Below are 16,976 nucleotides of genomic sequence, written 5' to 3'. Positions count from 1 at the left end.
AAAAGCAGGGGTGGAATGAAACCTAAGCAGACTGACATCAAGAATTACAGTCCTGACAATTGTAGCTCAGCCACTTGCTGACCATGGAGGTACCTAACCTCCAAGAGCCTTCATTTTTCCTCTCCCTTTAACTTTATGTTGGCACTTCTGCGTATGCCCAGAACTGAGCACTGGCTCTGTCTGGGATGAAGACTTAATTTTTGAGGTCTAACTCATGCTGAAATATGCTCTGGGTACACATGAGTGTGTTCCTGGACTTTCTTTCTTAGAGGTAGGTAGCTGTTGCTCAGTCATCACCCACACATGGACATGATGGAGATCCCTTAAAATGGAGCGCTAACTGCCACCAAAACCCACCACCTAATCCCTACCAGCAGCTGGTGATGTTTACAGAGTATATTCCGTGTTGGTTTGATGCAAGATACAGAAATAGAGCTGGAAGCAGGAACAAGCACCTAGGTCTTCCCCTCTGAGAAGATGGTACTAACCGCCAAAAGTCATGTTTGTGTCTGTTCCTCATACCCAGGAGCAGCCTACTGGTCTGCGATCTTTCCTTTTTTCTCCCACTGCTTTGATGGAGGAGCAGAGACTGTCCTCATGCAGGCCAGCCTAGGGCACTTTCCTAGCAAAGAGAAAGGGACATTCATATCCCCTCTTAAATAAAGGAGGAATTGTAACCATTTTCCTTCCTCCTTAGGCAAGGAGTGTCCTTACAGGGAGGGGCAGTGGCAGCCTTATCCCTTCCCCATGTTTTAGGACCAAGGTATACTCCTCCCTGAGAGATTCAGGCAATGCTGAATTGTTAAAACCCCCAGTCCTATATTAAATCTAGCCCTTCATATCAGATGGATGTGCCTGACCCTGGAGCTGGCATCTCCTGTTGGGTCAAGGTTGCTCTCTGAGGAAGAGAAGGATGATGACAATCCTGAAAGAAGATATATTGATGCCCAGAAGGAGTCTTTGTTACAACTGGAGATGATTCCTAAGTGCAGTGAAAGGTTTAGGAGCCCACTGGGCCAATAAGCAGTGTTGTAGCTACTGGAAACACCATGAGGAAGGACGTTTCTATTGCTTCCCTCCTGTGGTTGCTCTGGCTCTGGTGGAGCAGACCCTTGGACAAGGGTTGAGCATTCAGGAGACTGTACCAAGGCCACCCGCTCACATCAGCTGAGCTAATCCAAAAATGTGATGGTATTCATCCCTTTTTTCTCCTGAAAATGTCACTGTTTTCATGAATGGAAATTAATGAGCCTGCTTGTGTCAGCGGGAGTCCTTGCATGGAGTTCAGTCTTGGGATATAAGGAATGATGTAAAAAGTATGAGAAAAATAAAAAGGTTTTGGGGTGATTTGTCAGTATTGAGAGACTGTGGATGAGTATTTAATAGAGCAGAAAACATTAAAGAAACACTGGAGGAAAGAACTGCTGATAAGCAAAACAAAGATCCCTGTACTTCTGACAGTTCATTTCAACGGTAATGTTCTGCTTTCACCCCGAGCTTCTCAAATACTCTCCTTTGTGTCATACTTTTCTTTTAATTTTGAGAAATTTATAGAGTCTTTTGCTGTTTACTTATCTCAGCCGTGTTGCCCATGCAGTTAAATTCTGAAGTGCAGATCACTGTGTTAGAGGGAAGGGTGAGTGAAACAGGTTAATGACAGTTGCTAGTCCCAACAAACTAATTACAGCAGCAAGTGATGGCACCAAAATAGCTGTTGCAGATGTGTTCTGGTTTTTTATTGCTATTATTTTGTTCTTGATGGCTTTAAGTAACTGAATCTTTTTTCAAAATTGGATCTTTTGGCCACTGAGGTGTAGATCGCATTTACACAGAGATCAGTTTATCAGCCCAAATGCTGGAGCCTCTCTGCCCTGACTTAACTGGCAGTGTGAGCCAGGAACTGTCCAGACAGCTCCAGCTCTTCTCCTCTCTTTTTGTCAGGGTATTTATCAAACCGTCTCTGACAAGATTTTACTTTTTTTGTTTGTTTTTCTGCTAGATGGGGTTAACTTGTATCTAGGTCACTTGCTGTCATTTATTTTTAGTTACTAAGCTCTGAGGTGGCCTGCAGTGCTATGCTTTATGGCCTGTGTGCCTTTATGGCCAGGGAGCTGTTTTGGTGGTGATACTAATTTTTAGCCTCTAACAGAAAAGTGAAAAGGGAAGTAAACAGTGAAGTAGAGTGTCAAAGTTTGTTGCTGATGCAGCCTTAACCGGAGCAGGAAAATCTAGCACCGGCTACAGAGAAATGGGGAGTCTTCTCAGGATGTTGAGCAACCAGATAACAAAATAGCAAATAAAATCTAGTGCTGATAAAATAAAGGATGTGTAAGGGGGAAGAAAAACTCTGCTTAGATAAGAGGAGCTGTAAATCAGCCCTTTTCACATAGATATTTTGAGTTATGTGGCTAGGTCATGGGAAATGGCTGGTGATGGCAGAGGAGGTGAAGAGGATGTTGGAGGACCTGTGCCGTGGCCATGGACACGTGGCCCTGCTCCCACTTCTGGGTGGCAGCCGTGGTGGCAGGAGGTGGCTGGGGGTCCTGAGCGTGGGTGAGACCTCAACACCACCGAGGCAAGAGCCGTGCAGAGGCGGTGAAAAGGGAACTGGTCGCTCGTGATGCAAGAGGAAGGCGCACTGAAAGATATTGTCAGGTGGCTGGCTCAAAGCAACAGTGACACGTCTCTGAGCAGTGTACGTATAACTAAAATAGAGAATTCACTGCCACGGGACTTAAGGGATCGGTGGGTTGCGTGTATGTTGGTCAAGCAGGTTGGAAAAGACCATTTCATGGCTCTGGAGAATGATGCTTTCAGTGCAGCTGCAGGAAGCCCCCCAACCAGTGGCTGAGGGTGGCTGTGCCCAGGCAGGATTGCTGCCCCCAGCCTGGTGTTTCAACGCTCTCCCCAGACCCACCATCAGCAGCAAGTGAGCTCTGATCCGGCTCAACGCAACCACCTTGTGAGTGTGTAAAGAGGACAACGGGAAGAAGGGCAGGCATGTGCTCTCCCACTTCCGTAGCAGCCTGCACATGCAAGTACAGTTTTATGTCTCAAGGTGCAAAAAAAAAAAAACGCAACAAACCCTGTCATGTCTCTTTTCATGATGACAATGACACAAAGGAAGCTGTGAGAAGTGGCGCCCGAGGTGTGATGAAGTTGCCTGCAGCTGCTGCAGGCAGCGCTTGCACTTTCCGCGGCTGTGTGGGAGTCGATGGAAACGGGGGGGGGGCTGTGATGTGCAGCATTCGGAAACATGCTGAAAGCTCTGCCTCCACCCAGAACTGTGTCATCCTCATTCACTTTGTTTCATGTATAAATTAGACTTCCGCAAAAAACTTGATGATGCTTCTGAACAGCTTAAGGTCCCCAAGCATCCCCCTAAGACATCCCCTGGGTCTGAATTGTTATCACAATACCTTTTTGTTTGAGCTGGCGCAAATTAAACCTAACTCTGTGACAAAAAGCCACTTGTCACTTCAGCACAGTCAGCCTGGTGAGGTTGTTGGCAGAGACCTTGACGCTTTGCTTCTCAGCAATAACAGCCCTCTCAGGGGAAAGGTGCTTCTTGAGCAACCAGAGGAAATACTGCATGCAGAATAAAGGGGATGTTTTGGGGTTGGTTTTGTTCTCAGTTACATTCTCATTCAGATTCCCAGTCCTGTGCTGTAGAATTTATTACTCAAAAGACTTTCTGGAGAAAAGATTTCTGTGGGAAAATCAGCTTCTGCCAGCTTTGCACAGGCTATCGGAGAACTGCAGCCGGACCTGAGCCAAGTCCAGGTGAGGAATCGGACCGTGCCTAGCACAGAACTTGAAGCTGGGCAGAAAAACAATCAAACAGCTTTTTTCTGCTGCTCCCTGCTGCTGCAGTGGCTGGGCATTACTTGTCTTCTCCAAACCTCCTGTGTGCCACGTATCATCCCCACTTGAGGCTTTCTGGGGTGGCAGAAATGCAGCAGAGCATCTTTCTGCTGGTATGTGATTGCGGGCCTCAAGCATGGGCTGGTATCATGGATCCCAAGCCATCAACAGGGGATGAAAGTACAACTTCTGTTAATCTAAGTAATATCTCAGTTCTCCAGATGTCCATGGCAACATCAGTCAAGGGCTTGTGAGATCTCTGCAATGGAGAGCATGGCCCAAGCAAATGCTGCCTGGAGCAGAGATGCGACAGCATGGGGGGGGCAGGCAATGTCTCCTGAATTCAGCTCATGTGAGCTACCATGACTGTTACACCAAACTTCCTGTAAAAAGAGACCGTTAATACTAATATGAATAAACCACATTGCTATGGCAGCAGGGGAAACAGCTCATGTTGCACCCACAGTATTTTCTAGCTGGGAAAACTTAAGCTTATTGAGGTTTTTCTCACTGAAGAATTTCTGAACTTCTGACACCACTTTATGTAACATCTTTTCCCCTCAGAAGCTAAAGGTAGCTCGGGTGGGGGGTGTAGGGGCCATGCTGCTCCCCTCCCATGTGGCCAGGGACGGGGGCCAGTGGCCAGAAAGGTTGGTGATGGGTTTGTGCCGGTGCTGGCCTTCAGCTATAGGAAGTCACACTGCCTTGGTAAATCTCTCGTGGGGGGCAGATGAGATGCTGCAGTTGGAGCAGTGTGTTTTGTCCCTTGCAAGCCAGCATTTTGCTTTTCTCCCCAGTGCAAGAAGGAGGTTAAAATAATTTTGAAAAGGCATCTAAATTGTTCTACAGATGCTCGAGAGGCGTCAGCAATCCAAGCTCTGCCACACGTTGGTCCATGTAAGCGTGTATTGGGGATGCAGGCAGGTACAGAGGGAAAAGTGAGCCAAGAATTACATTTTTTTAAAAAATGTTAAAGGATTTATCATATGCAACAGGAAATTAAAAAAAAATTTTTTTTTCATTGCTATGAACAAATTACGATGTGCTTTGTGGTTTCCATGAACTAGCAGTGCTTACTCAGCTGACACTCTGGTATAGACACACTGCTCAGACTCCTGTAGGGATGAGGTGGTGGAGTTTGGTTTTATTATAGAGAAGGGTTTTTAAAAAGAAAAACGTCTTTCTGTGTTCCAACACTCTTTAGGATTCACATAATTTTTCTACAAAATACGTATTTTTTTATAAATTAAATCTATAAAACAACATTTGTATTAAATAAAACCTAATACCATCACAGTATTTTTACATTTCAAAATGTAACATTTCACAAGTTCACAGAAAAATAAATTTTACAAGAACGTGCAAATGAAATACCAGTTAAGCCCAAAGCTTCTGTTGTTTGATTTTAAAAAAATTCTCATTAAAAATACATCCACATTTGAGCCTTTCTTAAAAATCTTTTGTAGTCTGTTGGGTGGCACCTTTGACTCTGCTTATAGTGAGTTTCCACTACAGTCAACTTCAGGAAGGTTTGGTTCATCTGACTGTGTTTTAATTGTACTGCTGTTAATGAAGAGTAGGTGTGATGGCGCAGGCTCAGTTATCAATGAAAGGGAAATAATTTTCCCCATCTTTGGTGAAAAGAGGACCTGAAGGGCTTGATGGATGTCTAGCCTTAATAAATACCATACCCTCAAAGCACAGCCCTGTGGTTAAGGCTTATCCAAGGCAGCCATGTGGCTCCCAGCCATGTGGCTTTTGAGCCAGAAATGGGAACTGGTGGCAGAAAAATAGTGTCTGAACGCTTCAATGACTTTGTGATTTGGGGGTATGTCATTTGTTACACCCCAAAATGCAGGCTTGGTTCATTATTTAAATGACAAGTTCTTTAGGGCCACCTTACGCTCCTTGTTCCGTGGTCAACATGGCTTGAGGCTGGCTCTTGGCACTCTCCATGGAAATTAGTCACTGCTGGATTGTCTTTTGCTTCAGAAATATGTAATACTGTGTCACCTACTAATTTTTAGGATCAAATTCTTTCTGCATTGCAAGACCTCAAAATCTTTGCTACCTCTTGCTGAAGCCAGGGTGCGTGACCAGGACATGTCCAGGTAGTGGCCCACTGGTGACAATGGGGCACAGCCTCACCTCTCGCCATGGGCCCACGTCATCCTCCTACTGCCAAAGCTGCCTGCTCCTGGCTGCCCAGCTTAGAAATAGGACCTGTGGGAATTATATGGTGTTATTATTTTCAGAGGAAGTTTGCAACTAAAGTGTTAAATCAACATATTTGCCATCAGGTTTGGGTTTTGGGGGTTCTTCTTTTGTTTTCCGCCAAGCCTCACTGAAATCAGCAGCTTGGCTGAGTTTTTGCTCTCAGTGTCCTGGGGAAAAAAAAAAATAAAAATGGGCCAAACCCCAAAACATAGTGAACATTTGAAGTCCTAGCAACTGTTTGGGGAAGGCTGGTGCTAGTAGTCCATGGTGTCCTCCCTGAGCATGTCTCTGGAGTGCTTCCTCACGTAGCTGAGGTTGTGGAGCTGAATGCTGTCTTGCAAATCCTGCCTGGAAAGGCGTCTCCTGAACTCATCTGTAGTAAAGTAGTAGATGACTGGGTCCACACAGGAGTTCAAGCTGGCAAGGCATAAAGCTACAACGTGAAACACCGAGATCACCTTCTGGACACAGCCGTTTTTAATCTTTTTGGTTTTGACAAAGAAGTCTAGTGGAAAGCTGATATGATAAGGTGCAAAGCAAATCAGAAACACCACAGCGCAGGTGAGAATCATCTTTAAAGCCTTTTTTTTCTCTCCGAGGTCATGTGAAGCAGAATTTTTTTCTTTTAGAGATAAGATAGTCTTCCATGAGCAGTATAGGATGATGAGTAGGGGTGTTATGAACCCCAGCAATTCACCTATCGTCATCATTGCAATGGAGATGGGAAGGTCAACCTCCTTTACTGGGAGATCCACAAAACACGTGTTTTTAGCATCCTGGTGAAGTCTGAGAAGCGGGAAAGGCAAACAGCCAATGCAGACCACCACCCACCCGATGATGCTGATATACACATCACAGATACGTCTGCAGTCGCTGAATTTGAATGGGTACATAAGAAACAAATATCGTCTTACGCTGATGCAAACCAAGAAGTAGATGCTCGCATACATATTGACGTACTTCAAGTAGAAGCAAAGCATACAGAGACCTCCTCCAAATTCCCACGTCCCAGTCAAGTAGTAGAAAATTCTCAGGGGCAAGGATAAAACCTGTGCTAAGTCAGCAATGGCTAAATTGATCATAAATATTATGGCCCTTTTAGTCTCTTTCATGTACCCGTAAAAGACCCACAAGGCTAATGTGTTTCCTATTAGTCCAGGGATCAGGATAAAAGTATACGTAATTGCATAGTAGGGCTTGAGGTCTGTTTCGCTGCAGCTGGAACTGTTCATCATGGTTGTGCTCCACATCGGTGCTCAGTCCTGGCATGATAACATGTTCCTCACTCCCATCCTGCAGCCAGGTTGTCCCCAGGTTGTTGGTGCTTAAATAAAAAGGTTCAGCCCTGGCATCCGTGTGTGAAGCTTCGCTTACCAGATCATTGTGTCCACTCTGGGGAGGAGCTTCATTATAGGCTGAGTGAGTTAATTAAGGTCGAGCTCGTGTGCTTTGCTCATGCTCTTTGTCAGAAGTTACCAGACCTTACTCTAGTCACTTGCAGGATTGAGGGAGCAGGGATCCACACCAGGAAATACCTCATTGTGTGCCAAAGCAGTCGACGGTTTGTCACCGGAGCTGCACCTCTGTCACCTTTTGGGTGGCATTTCAGCCACTTCTCTCAACACAGGAGTTTGACAAATGATGTGGCCCCGCAGCTGAAAGACAGAAAGGTGCAGTTATAACACTGAAGGGAGACACGGGTCTTACAAAGCAGAGGGTATAGGAAAGCTTGCAAGAGTGGTCAGAGCATCTCTCTAACAGAAACAAACCTCTTGCTAGTGGCATCTGTGTGGTCTGCTCCTCTCCTGCCTGACAGTTGCCATGTCTCACCCAGTGAAGGGAGGTGCAAAACCACTGAAGAATAAATAGCAGATGTGTTTAACTGCCACTGCAAACCAGCCTCTGATGCTGTACTGCCAAGCAGAAGTCACCCCCAATCTCAGGGCATATTTAATTTTCCGCCAGGTTTCTGCAGCTGCCTCTTTCCCAGCTCCAGCTTTTCCATCCGAATCTCCCTTTACCGCCAGATGCATTGGTCTCCCCATGCCCAAGGGTGCAGCCAGTGCAGAGATGCTCCAGCGTGTTGTGCCTGCATCCCTCCCCGCTGCACTGGCACGGGCAGAGGGCTGCTCTCGCCTCACACAGCACTCAGGAGCTTCACGTTCCCCTAGTCTTCCCGGGAAAGCCCTTCAGAATCTTCCCACCTGCACCACACCTACAGGCAGCTGAGCAGATGATGGAACAAAATCTACTCCTTATGTAGTTGATCCTGACACACGCGCCTGAAAAATTAACATTTTCCACTGGTTCAGCTGCAGCTGCTGCAGCACAGAGTAGAAGTCTCAAGTCAGTGGCTTTCACTGAACCAGGGCCATCTTCTTAATTTATCTTTCATAAATATAATATAAAGCATACTTACAAGCAATCAGGGACAACTAGCTCACTTTCTAAACACTTTTTGCTGCAGAACCACCTGAATTATATTAAATTTTACTTTCTCATAACTGCTTTTTCTAAGCCTTTCCTTTACTCATCTTGAGCATGTGACTGCTGTAGCTGTTGGAAATACCAGATATCATCACTACGGTCACTGTAGGTGGACTTTATTTTAAAATTGTTTGCATGGTAAGCAGCTGATACTATCTGAATCTGTCAGATGAAAAAAACAAAAAACAAAAAACAAACAGATTTGATAAATATAGAGGAAACTCAGATCTCTGTCCAAACTCTCTGAGGTTTGCCTTTTGCTTCAGCATGAAGAATTGACCTACAGGTCTAAGTGTGAAAAGTTTGTAGGTACCAACCAAGATGCCAAAGGCACATTTATAAAGGCAAAATTATATCCTGCTGCCGTCCCTCATGTTTTTCCCGTGCTTTGACATATAGGCATTAGAATTGGAACATTTATTAATGAAGCGAATGTTTAGCACTTGTCAGTGTGATTTCACTGAAACTTTGAAGTAGCTTTGGGCAGAAACAGAAAATCTACAGAAGGAAACGGTTCGGGGAGCAGCTTTTCTGTGTCTATTTGTGTAGTTTCTCTTTCATACCATTGAATTATGAGTCCAATAAGACTGAGATGTCTTCTTTCTTCCAGGGAGCCACCATCTAACAGAACCAGTAGAGCAAAATGGCTCATGAAATAATCTCATTAAACTTCAGAAGCGACGATCAATAAGCCGTAGAGTTAATTAGCCTTCTGTTGAGAGACCTTCCAGTTCTTTTATTAATTCTCCGCCCAACTTCCGATGCACAAACCTGCATGACTAATTCTAGAAATGTTAGTAATGTCTTCGTCATGCAGCAAAACTAATTGGTGCTCATCTACTTGTTAGATTTTATCCATCGCTGGTGGGTAACTTGGGCCGAAGGCTTCAGTTTCCATTTGCTGGAGCTTGACTGGCACAAGTAACTGGGAGGGAGTTGTGGATGTGGCTGGTTTTTGGCAGTACCTGTCATGCCCTGGGGTTCCCTGGGGCTGCAGGGCTTGCCCTCAGCAGCTGGTTAACCCCTCTGGGGCTTCCTAACAACAGCACCTGTTTCAGGCATGTCCCCCCCTTCTCCTCTGTACTGGGATTGAGCCAAACCAGTTGGCCAAAACCAGTACATCCTCCCTGAGCGGTCGGAAATTGCCTTGCTGGGCTTGAAAAAATGCTGAGTCTAGGTCCAGGCAGAGCAGGCTGTGCTGAGGAAGCATCCTGAGCTGTTTAGTGGTACTTTTAGAGGATGGGAGGGATGCTCTCTTTCACGTTGTTTTTCCATGGTGATTGCTGAGGCCCTGTGAAGACATGCCCATCTTTACTGTTACAGCAAACTCCTCAGCATGACATGTTCAGGCTTCCCATCCAGGTCCTGGTCCTGCCAGAGTGTCGGAGCAAAACAACAACGTTGTAGGTCCCTGGGCTGTGACCAGGCAGTGGGCCTGGGTGCATCCTCTCACTCCTGATGAGCTCTTCTGTTCCTCCTGGCTCCCCAAATACCAGCACCATCCCCGAGGATGTGGTAGCCTGCCCAGCAGAGTAAGGGTGGCTCATGAGGAGCTGCACAGCTTTGCCTTGGATTGATTTTCACTTTTTTTTCACCCAGAACATCTCAACTTCTCACCTGAAACTTCCTCCGACATGCCAGCATCAAGGAGCTTGGGTGACTTTGCAGAGCCATTGCTCGCTGCCCGTACAGATGTCCCACTCCTGCTGATGCATGTGTGCTCAGGCAGAGGATGCATTTACAGGGGCATTTGCAAGATAAAGCCCTAAACCCACATCACCCAGCTCTTCCTTCCAATTATTTTTTTTAAATTTTGTTGGCTTTTTTTTTAAACACAAGCTTGTCTTTCCTCTCATCTCTTGCCCGAGGACTCCTATCACCCAGTCAGGGAGGCTGAATCATGCTCCTTTTCCACTGGCTTCGTTCCCGAGTAGGGAAATCCACCCTACCTCCATTGCTGGGCCATGAGACACACAAAGGGAAGGACAAGGTGCTGTCCCAGCCCATCTGTCTGTTCACAGCCCAGTGTGCACACACGTGCACACGAGCAATTTTTCCTGCTGCCCCCTCCAGTGTCTGCATTTCCCAATCCCCACTGCACAGCAACTCTCCTGCAACACCATCCTCTGTTCCCTCCAGCCCAGCCCCAGGGCAGGGATGCGCTTGCAGCACCTTCTGCCTCTCCCTGAGGCTGTAAAGCCATAGCACAAGGGGTCCCAGAAAGCCCAGCTAAAGCCGGGGAGCCGCGAGGACGCTTGCCCAGGGCACCCAAAACATCCCTGCGAGAGCAGCCACCCTTGGAGGTGGGGTAAAAAAACACAGCAATGTGAGAAACTGCACTTTGGAAATCCCATGCAGTAACATTGCAAAGTTCAGCCAATTGTGCTATGTAAAAACCAGCAGGATGCTAAAAAAAGCTCCAGAAAGAGGAAATTTTGTTTCATATGCTCTGCACTCGCTTCCTCTCAGCACAGGGGTCTGGCTGCGGTGATAGGTGTGAGACTCTCCTCAGGCACAGCTTCCTTCTTCCCCTGAATGTTTTTTCCCCCCACTATTTTGCCAAGGAGAGAGCCCACAGTCAGCCACGCCAGCACACTGGATGAAGACTTCTGTTTTGTATTTAATGAGTCAGAAACACCAGGTACATTTAGTAGCCAGGCTTTACAACCAGGGCTCGTTAAAGCTGGGCACATATTGTATAAAGTATTTTCCATATGTTGCGGGGCAGCCATATATCCATATGCCCCATATGAACAAGTGCAGGAGCTGGGGGTGCTGGAGCAGCCACAACACCCATGGGCCTGGGATGTGGGGCAGCTCTGCCCCATGCCCACCCCAGAGCCCATCACACCCTCCATGTGTAATCAGGCTCCTCACCTGAGGATAATTGTAACTGCCCAGGTCAGCCCAGGACCCTTGTTAGCAAATCCTGTGGTTTTTACCCCAGGAAGCAAAGCTACAGCAGCCATTAAAACCCAGCTTGGTGGACGAAGAGGCCCTTAAAGCAGTTTGGGGGAAAGCAGCCCGCAGCCAGGCAGTGTTTGTAGGGGCTGCCCCTGCTGCAGTGTCACACCTAGTCCCTTCTTGGAGCCCAGGTCCTTTGGGATGTTGCTCAACACCTCCTGCTCCCTCCCAGAGCTGGGGTAAGCGATCAGCCTGGCTGGATCTTGCCCCTGAGCACCGCTCTTGCAAGGACCGCTGCTGGATCAGGTGAGTGCTGGGTGTGTAGGCACACCGTGTTTAGTTTGGGGCTGGTATTTCTGCTGTAAAGGCACATAAAGTCTGTGGCAGAGGTGACATAGGTAGAGCAGCAGGTTGTGCTGCCCACGGCACCCTGGTGTCACCTGCTGACTTACCCTTCTGGGAGGAGGCCTGGGTATGTAGTTGACTGAGGCTTCTCTTCTATTTTTCCTCCTTCTCCTCCATGGCCTAAAATAAAAGGAGAATGTGCACAGGGGTAATCTCAAATAAAAATTTAGTTTCCTGCTGAAGCTGTGTAAGCAGAGGTGGTGTGGTGATGACTCTGTCCCTCCCTGTGCCGTCAGCCAGGGATGTGGGGACATGGGAGCTGGCCCAGGTCAGGGCAGTGGTGCCTTGTGCCAGGCTTCTCCCAGTAGCCACTTGTTTTCTACATCACCCGAAGTGCTGCTGTCCTATTTTGGGGAGATAACTACTAGTAGTAATAGTTAATAGGTATTAACTGAAAATGTAAATTGTAGAAATATAAACTGATCATTGCATAGGATTGCTTTTTAGTTCTTCTAAAAAATGTCAAGGGAGGATAAAGGCTTTTCTCTCCTGAAGCAGTTTTCTGGTATATTTTGGGGTTTTATATCTTCTTCCATGGGAGCAATGTTGTCTTTTGCTATACTAACTGTGGAGATTTCTCTCTTTTATTTTCTCTTTGGTAGCATCTGCCCCCAGAGGCCACAGGGCTTTTGTTAGGCATCCTTGGATCAGCTTTTTCATTTTGATTTAGTTGCAGGGTACCAGAGCAATTACCTCTTCATCCCATCTGATTTCTGTGGTTACCTGAAACGTGAGTCACTAAAGGTGGTGAATGTCTGTTCCAGGGGAAAAAGCTGTAAAACACCACAGGCTAGGACTGTGGGGCATTGGCAGAGCAGAATAAAAAGGATTCTTTCTATTTGTTCTTTCATTAATTTCTCAAGTGGGTCCAGAGGATGCTATGAAGATGACTGGGGTCTGGAGCACCTCCCCTGTGAGGACAGGCTGAGAGAGCCTGGAGAAGAGAAGGCTCTGGGGAGACCTTAGAGTGGCCTCCCAGCCCTTAAAGGGGCTACAGGAAAGGTGGGGAGGGACTCTTGATCAGGGGGTTTGGGGATAGAGGTAACAGTTATTTAGATTAGATATTAGGAAGAAATTCTTCCCTGTGCGGGTGGTGAGGCGCTGGCCCAGGGTGCCCAGAGCAGCTGTGGGTGCCCCCTCCCTGGGAGGGTTCAAGGCCAGGTTGGACGGGGCTGGGAGCCCCCTGGGCTGGGGGAAGGGGTCCCTGCCTGTGGCAGGGGGGCTGGGACAGGGTGGTCTTTAAGGTCCCTTCCAACCCAAACCAGTCTGGGATTTGCTCATCATTAAGGTAACTGAGCGCCCTGTGGCATGCCTATGCTCCCTGCCTTTCAGCATGTGCTGGGAGAAGCAGCATTGCTGCTGGCATCTGCTCAAGGGAGACTCCCCCTCTGGCACTGAAATTTTGGGAAGGGGCTGTGGGGCAGGAGCTCTGAGAGCTCACTGGGAAGAGAGGGTGGGGGGGGGGGGAGGTGGCGGCTGCGTGCTGGTGGGTGGTGAGTCAGGCTGGCAGGCAGCTGGGGACACCAGGGGGATTTTGGCTAGGTCAGTTCCAAAAATAGGCAGGAAAGAATAAAAGCTCTGGCTTAATGCCTTATGAAATATGCTGCTTTTGCCTTTTAATCCTTTGCAAAAGCTCTTGTCCTCCCTTGTTAATATCTATCCTGGTTAAAAAAGGGAAAATAAACCTGGAGCAGCAGTGTTGTGTATTAGCCTGATCCCCCATGCCTCTTCTCCCTCCCTGGCACACCCTGATGTCCCTGTTAGATGTGCATGGTAAGGAGCACCAAAGCTGTGAGTTTTCCACCCAAACTGTCAGCACACACCCCCCAGGCACGGCGCAGCTGCATGCCCACGCTCACCGGGCTGCGAGCAGAGGTGGTGGCACTGATAACCCTGCCTCCTCCCTCCCCCGGTTCTTGCGATTAAGTGGAAAATTGCCAGTGGAAAGTCAGCATACTGCTTCTTGTGAGGAACAGACCATTTAAGAAAATCTATTGGGCAAATACAGCGAGAGAAACCCAAGTGAGACCTGGAGTAATGAGTGAATTAGACCAGTTATCACCATGCTTGTGGGGATGGGGCTGTATGGCCTCAAAAAGTCCACTTATCTACAAGTCCTGCCACAAGCAGCTGTGGGCTTTGCAAAGGTTAAGAATCGCCAAGATTGGTGTTACTGTTAAACGCAACTTCTTGATAATCACATAACAGTAATAGAAAATACACTTTGAAACCTCATGGCTGGCTAGTTTGGCTTAAGCCCTACCCCTTCTTTCCCTTGGATACACAGAGCATCTCATGACCTCTTAGAGCTCAATCTTCTAATAAATGGCAATATTTGCTCCTCACCCATACCTGGGCTTAGCCTGCATCTCCTTGCTTCTACTCATTTACTTCTGGAGATTCATGGGGGTTGGTGGTTAACACTGCATCCTCCTGCCCTTCAGTGGGGTATCCTCAACACTTCTCAGCACTTCTAGTGTGAGTAAGAAAAGGCACCAAGTCTATGTTGCAATAATAAAAAAAAAAAGCACAATTTAAACCTGTTAGCCTGAACCAAAGATAACCAGAGATAAAAGAATATCAGTCCTACCTTTGCCTTCTCAGCGGGCTGCTCTAGTGTGACCCTGTGGGCCCCAATCCGTGGGTGCTGCCAGCGGGTCCCCACCCCTCTCGACGTGAAAAGCAAAAGTGCAACTGCCGGGAGCAGCAGCCTGCGCAGGCGGGGAGCAGGGCCCTCCCCAGCCGGCAGCGCTTTCTGTGCTGCTCCTCCCGCCCGTGGGTCCCAGCTGGACCTGGCCCTTTTTCTTTCTTTTTTTTTGTGTGTGGGTTGTTTTTTTTTTTATATATATATATATATATATATATATATCTATAAGTAAAGGTGCTGTTAGTTTTGGGGTGTGTTGGAAACTGCCGCCGCAGCGTGGCAGTTGCGGTTCGTTGCGAGGCTGCTGTCGCCCCAGCAGCCTCCCCCGCTGCTGGGGATGGGGGGCTCGGGGGCCCGGGGGGGCTGGGGGCCCTGGCAGCACCCAGCTGAAGCAGCGCAGGCTCCCACAGGCAAGTGCCTGCTCACAGAGCCCCTTCCTGCTAAGGCCACAGAACTAACAAGGCTGATGAAGCAAGATGCTTCATCAGTTATTTTCCTCTCCCTTTCCCAGTTTTCTGAGAGAGGTTGCTTTTCTCTCCTCTGGATGTTTTTACCCCCACGCTGCAGGTCCCTGCACCCAGCGCTTTGGTGGGGGCTTCAGAAAGTCGCACTGAAACAGATCACGGTCTGGTTCGGGCTTCCCCAAAAGCAGGACTTTTTCCACGGTCATTATTTTCTTATTTAATGGGTTTCTGCAGCTCATGTGGAGCAGCCCAGGGCCAGAGCTGAGGACTCTTCTCTGCCAAATGGAGGCTTGTGCCATGAAGCGGTGTCACCCACTGCCACATTCCCAAGCCACCGTGGCCCCGGCTCCGCACCCGCGGGGTGCCCGTCGGGCCGTGGCCATCAGCAGAGGGCGGCACTGGCCACCGCCTGGGCTGCTCGCTTGCCTCTGCACGCTCGGTGACTTCGTGGCTGTGAAAAGTAGCACTTCTCCAGTCATCCATCTGGGGTCTCTCGCCCAAGAAGTAATAAAAAAAAAAAAAATAAATAAAATTTTTTAAGATCGAGAGGAATTGACGATTCTTGACTCAATTGTTTATTCTGAAAAAGTGACTTTTCTGTAACAATTCACCCTAAAGTTATTTGCAACTTTTCAATTTGCATTTATTCACTTTTTTTGCATGTCTGCTCAGGAGAACAGGACTTATTTTGCAGCATGGCTTGTGAAGCAGTTTGCAGGTCTGCAGAAGGGTCATACAGGGGGCCAGGCAGTGGGGTCCACTGCGGTGTCCCCACCACATGTGCTCGCAGCAGGCACCAGGGTCTCAGACACCTACTGCTTTAAACCATTATTGATTTACTTGTATAACAACTCCAACTTATAGCAGGGTTTTGTAGCTCTATACACTTCTTTTTATTGTAGTTTAGAGGAAATTAATCTCTTGGGCACATTGTGGGCTTTTATAGTGTAGCAGTGTGCCAGGTTTGTCATCCCTGCAGTGGCACAGCTCCTTGCTGGGGCTTTGGAGCTTGCACCTCCCAAAACACACAGGCTCTTGCCTGTTTCAGCAGCTAACACTCCTACTAGTTAAAGCTTCTAGCCTTTTTTTCTGAAGCCTGCTGATTACTTAATGTGCCTTAATTAATCTTGCGTGGGAGCTAGAGCTTTCAGCACTGTGGAATCTTTGCTGCACAGTTGTCCCCTTGGGTGCAGGGATGGATTAATCTGCTTATGCTTTTGGACTAGAAGCAGCGGAGGTTTGGGGTTTATTACTTAAATGGGGCTTGTCACTGTTGCAGAGTCTCCTGGGAGATGTGCTGAGCCCTCAGTGGAGGATGCCGACTCAGTTCACATTAGTCCTGGAGCATTTCCATAACTGCAGTGGGGTCTAGGATGCAAAACTTTCCCCATGCTTGCCAACAGCTGCCTGTGCCACGTGCTCACGCTTTGTAAAGTGTTTTCACTGTAGTGATTTAAATAAAAACCTTTTATTTCCTCTTCCCAAAACCCAAAATCATGTGATGTGAAACCTGGTTGTCTCCAGGCTTCGCTCCTGCCCTGTGTCCAGTCCTGACACTAGTAACCCACAGGGACCTTGGGGGTGAGGGGGATGGTTTGGACAGCACTTTAATAGACAATAAAATTGAGGCCAGTCCCAAGAATAACAGCAGTACCAAGCCCCCGTGACTGAACACCACCTGGGCTCTGAAGAGGATGTCTTTCTCTTTTCCTAATCAAACATGTGATGGATGCTCAATTTTGCACTTTCATTTCCACAGAAGCTAGCCTACTTATAAGAAAGCATAGCCTGCGCTTGGGGCAGCGAGTGCATTTACCGCACAGATAGACTTTGTTTCAAAAACACCCTTTTAGAGCATAACCATATCCTGTTTTGCTGGCGCCGTGCTCTGCGCACAGCTGATGTGCATCGCCACCAGCATCCATCCCATTTCCCGTCACTCCAGGAGCTGCTGCGTGCGCCGGCACCCGCTCAGCCCCTCCTCGGGG

The 16,976-nt window shown here is 47.8% G+C and overlaps 1 protein-coding gene across 3 annotated transcripts; it reads right to left on the bottom strand.

The window, feature by feature from the left end:
* Nucleotides 1–5,143: 5,143 nt before the first annotated feature.
* GPR174 (G protein-coupled receptor 174) lies at nucleotides 5,144–14,552 on the bottom strand. Of its 3 annotated transcripts, XM_042807320.1 has the most exons (4): nucleotides 14,468–14,484; nucleotides 14,230–14,378; nucleotides 11,925–11,997; nucleotides 5,144–7,736 (listed from the first exon to the last, which is right to left on the bottom strand). In XM_042807320.1, the coding sequence occupies exon 4, from the start codon at nucleotides 7,329–7,331 to the stop codon at nucleotides 6,336–6,338; it is 996 nt and encodes a 331-aa protein (XP_042663254.1). In that variant the 5' UTR covers nucleotides 7,332–7,736; nucleotides 11,925–11,997; nucleotides 14,230–14,378; nucleotides 14,468–14,484; the 3' UTR covers nucleotides 5,144–6,335. The 3 variants fall into 3 exon arrangements, with proteins under 3 accessions (XP_042663254.1, XP_032857091.1, XP_042663256.1); XM_033001200.1 differs by lacking the exon at nucleotides 14,230–14,378 and having other exon boundaries at nucleotides 14,468–14,552; XM_042807322.1 differs by lacking the exons at nucleotides 11,925–11,997; nucleotides 14,230–14,378; nucleotides 14,468–14,484 and adding an exon at nucleotides 9,132–9,168.
* Between the last annotated feature and the right edge of the window lie 2,424 nt (nucleotides 14,553–16,976).

This window comes from Tyto alba, unplaced genomic scaffold (assembly GCF_018691265.1).
Source record: "Tyto alba isolate M040663 unplaced genomic scaffold, T.alba_DEE_v4.0 Super-Scaffold_5, whole genome shotgun sequence".
NCBI lineage: Eukaryota > Metazoa > Chordata > Aves > Strigiformes > Tytonidae > Tyto > Tyto alba.
The sequence above is the reverse complement of the archived record's forward strand: the minus strand, read 5'-3'. Positions and strand labels throughout refer to the sequence as shown.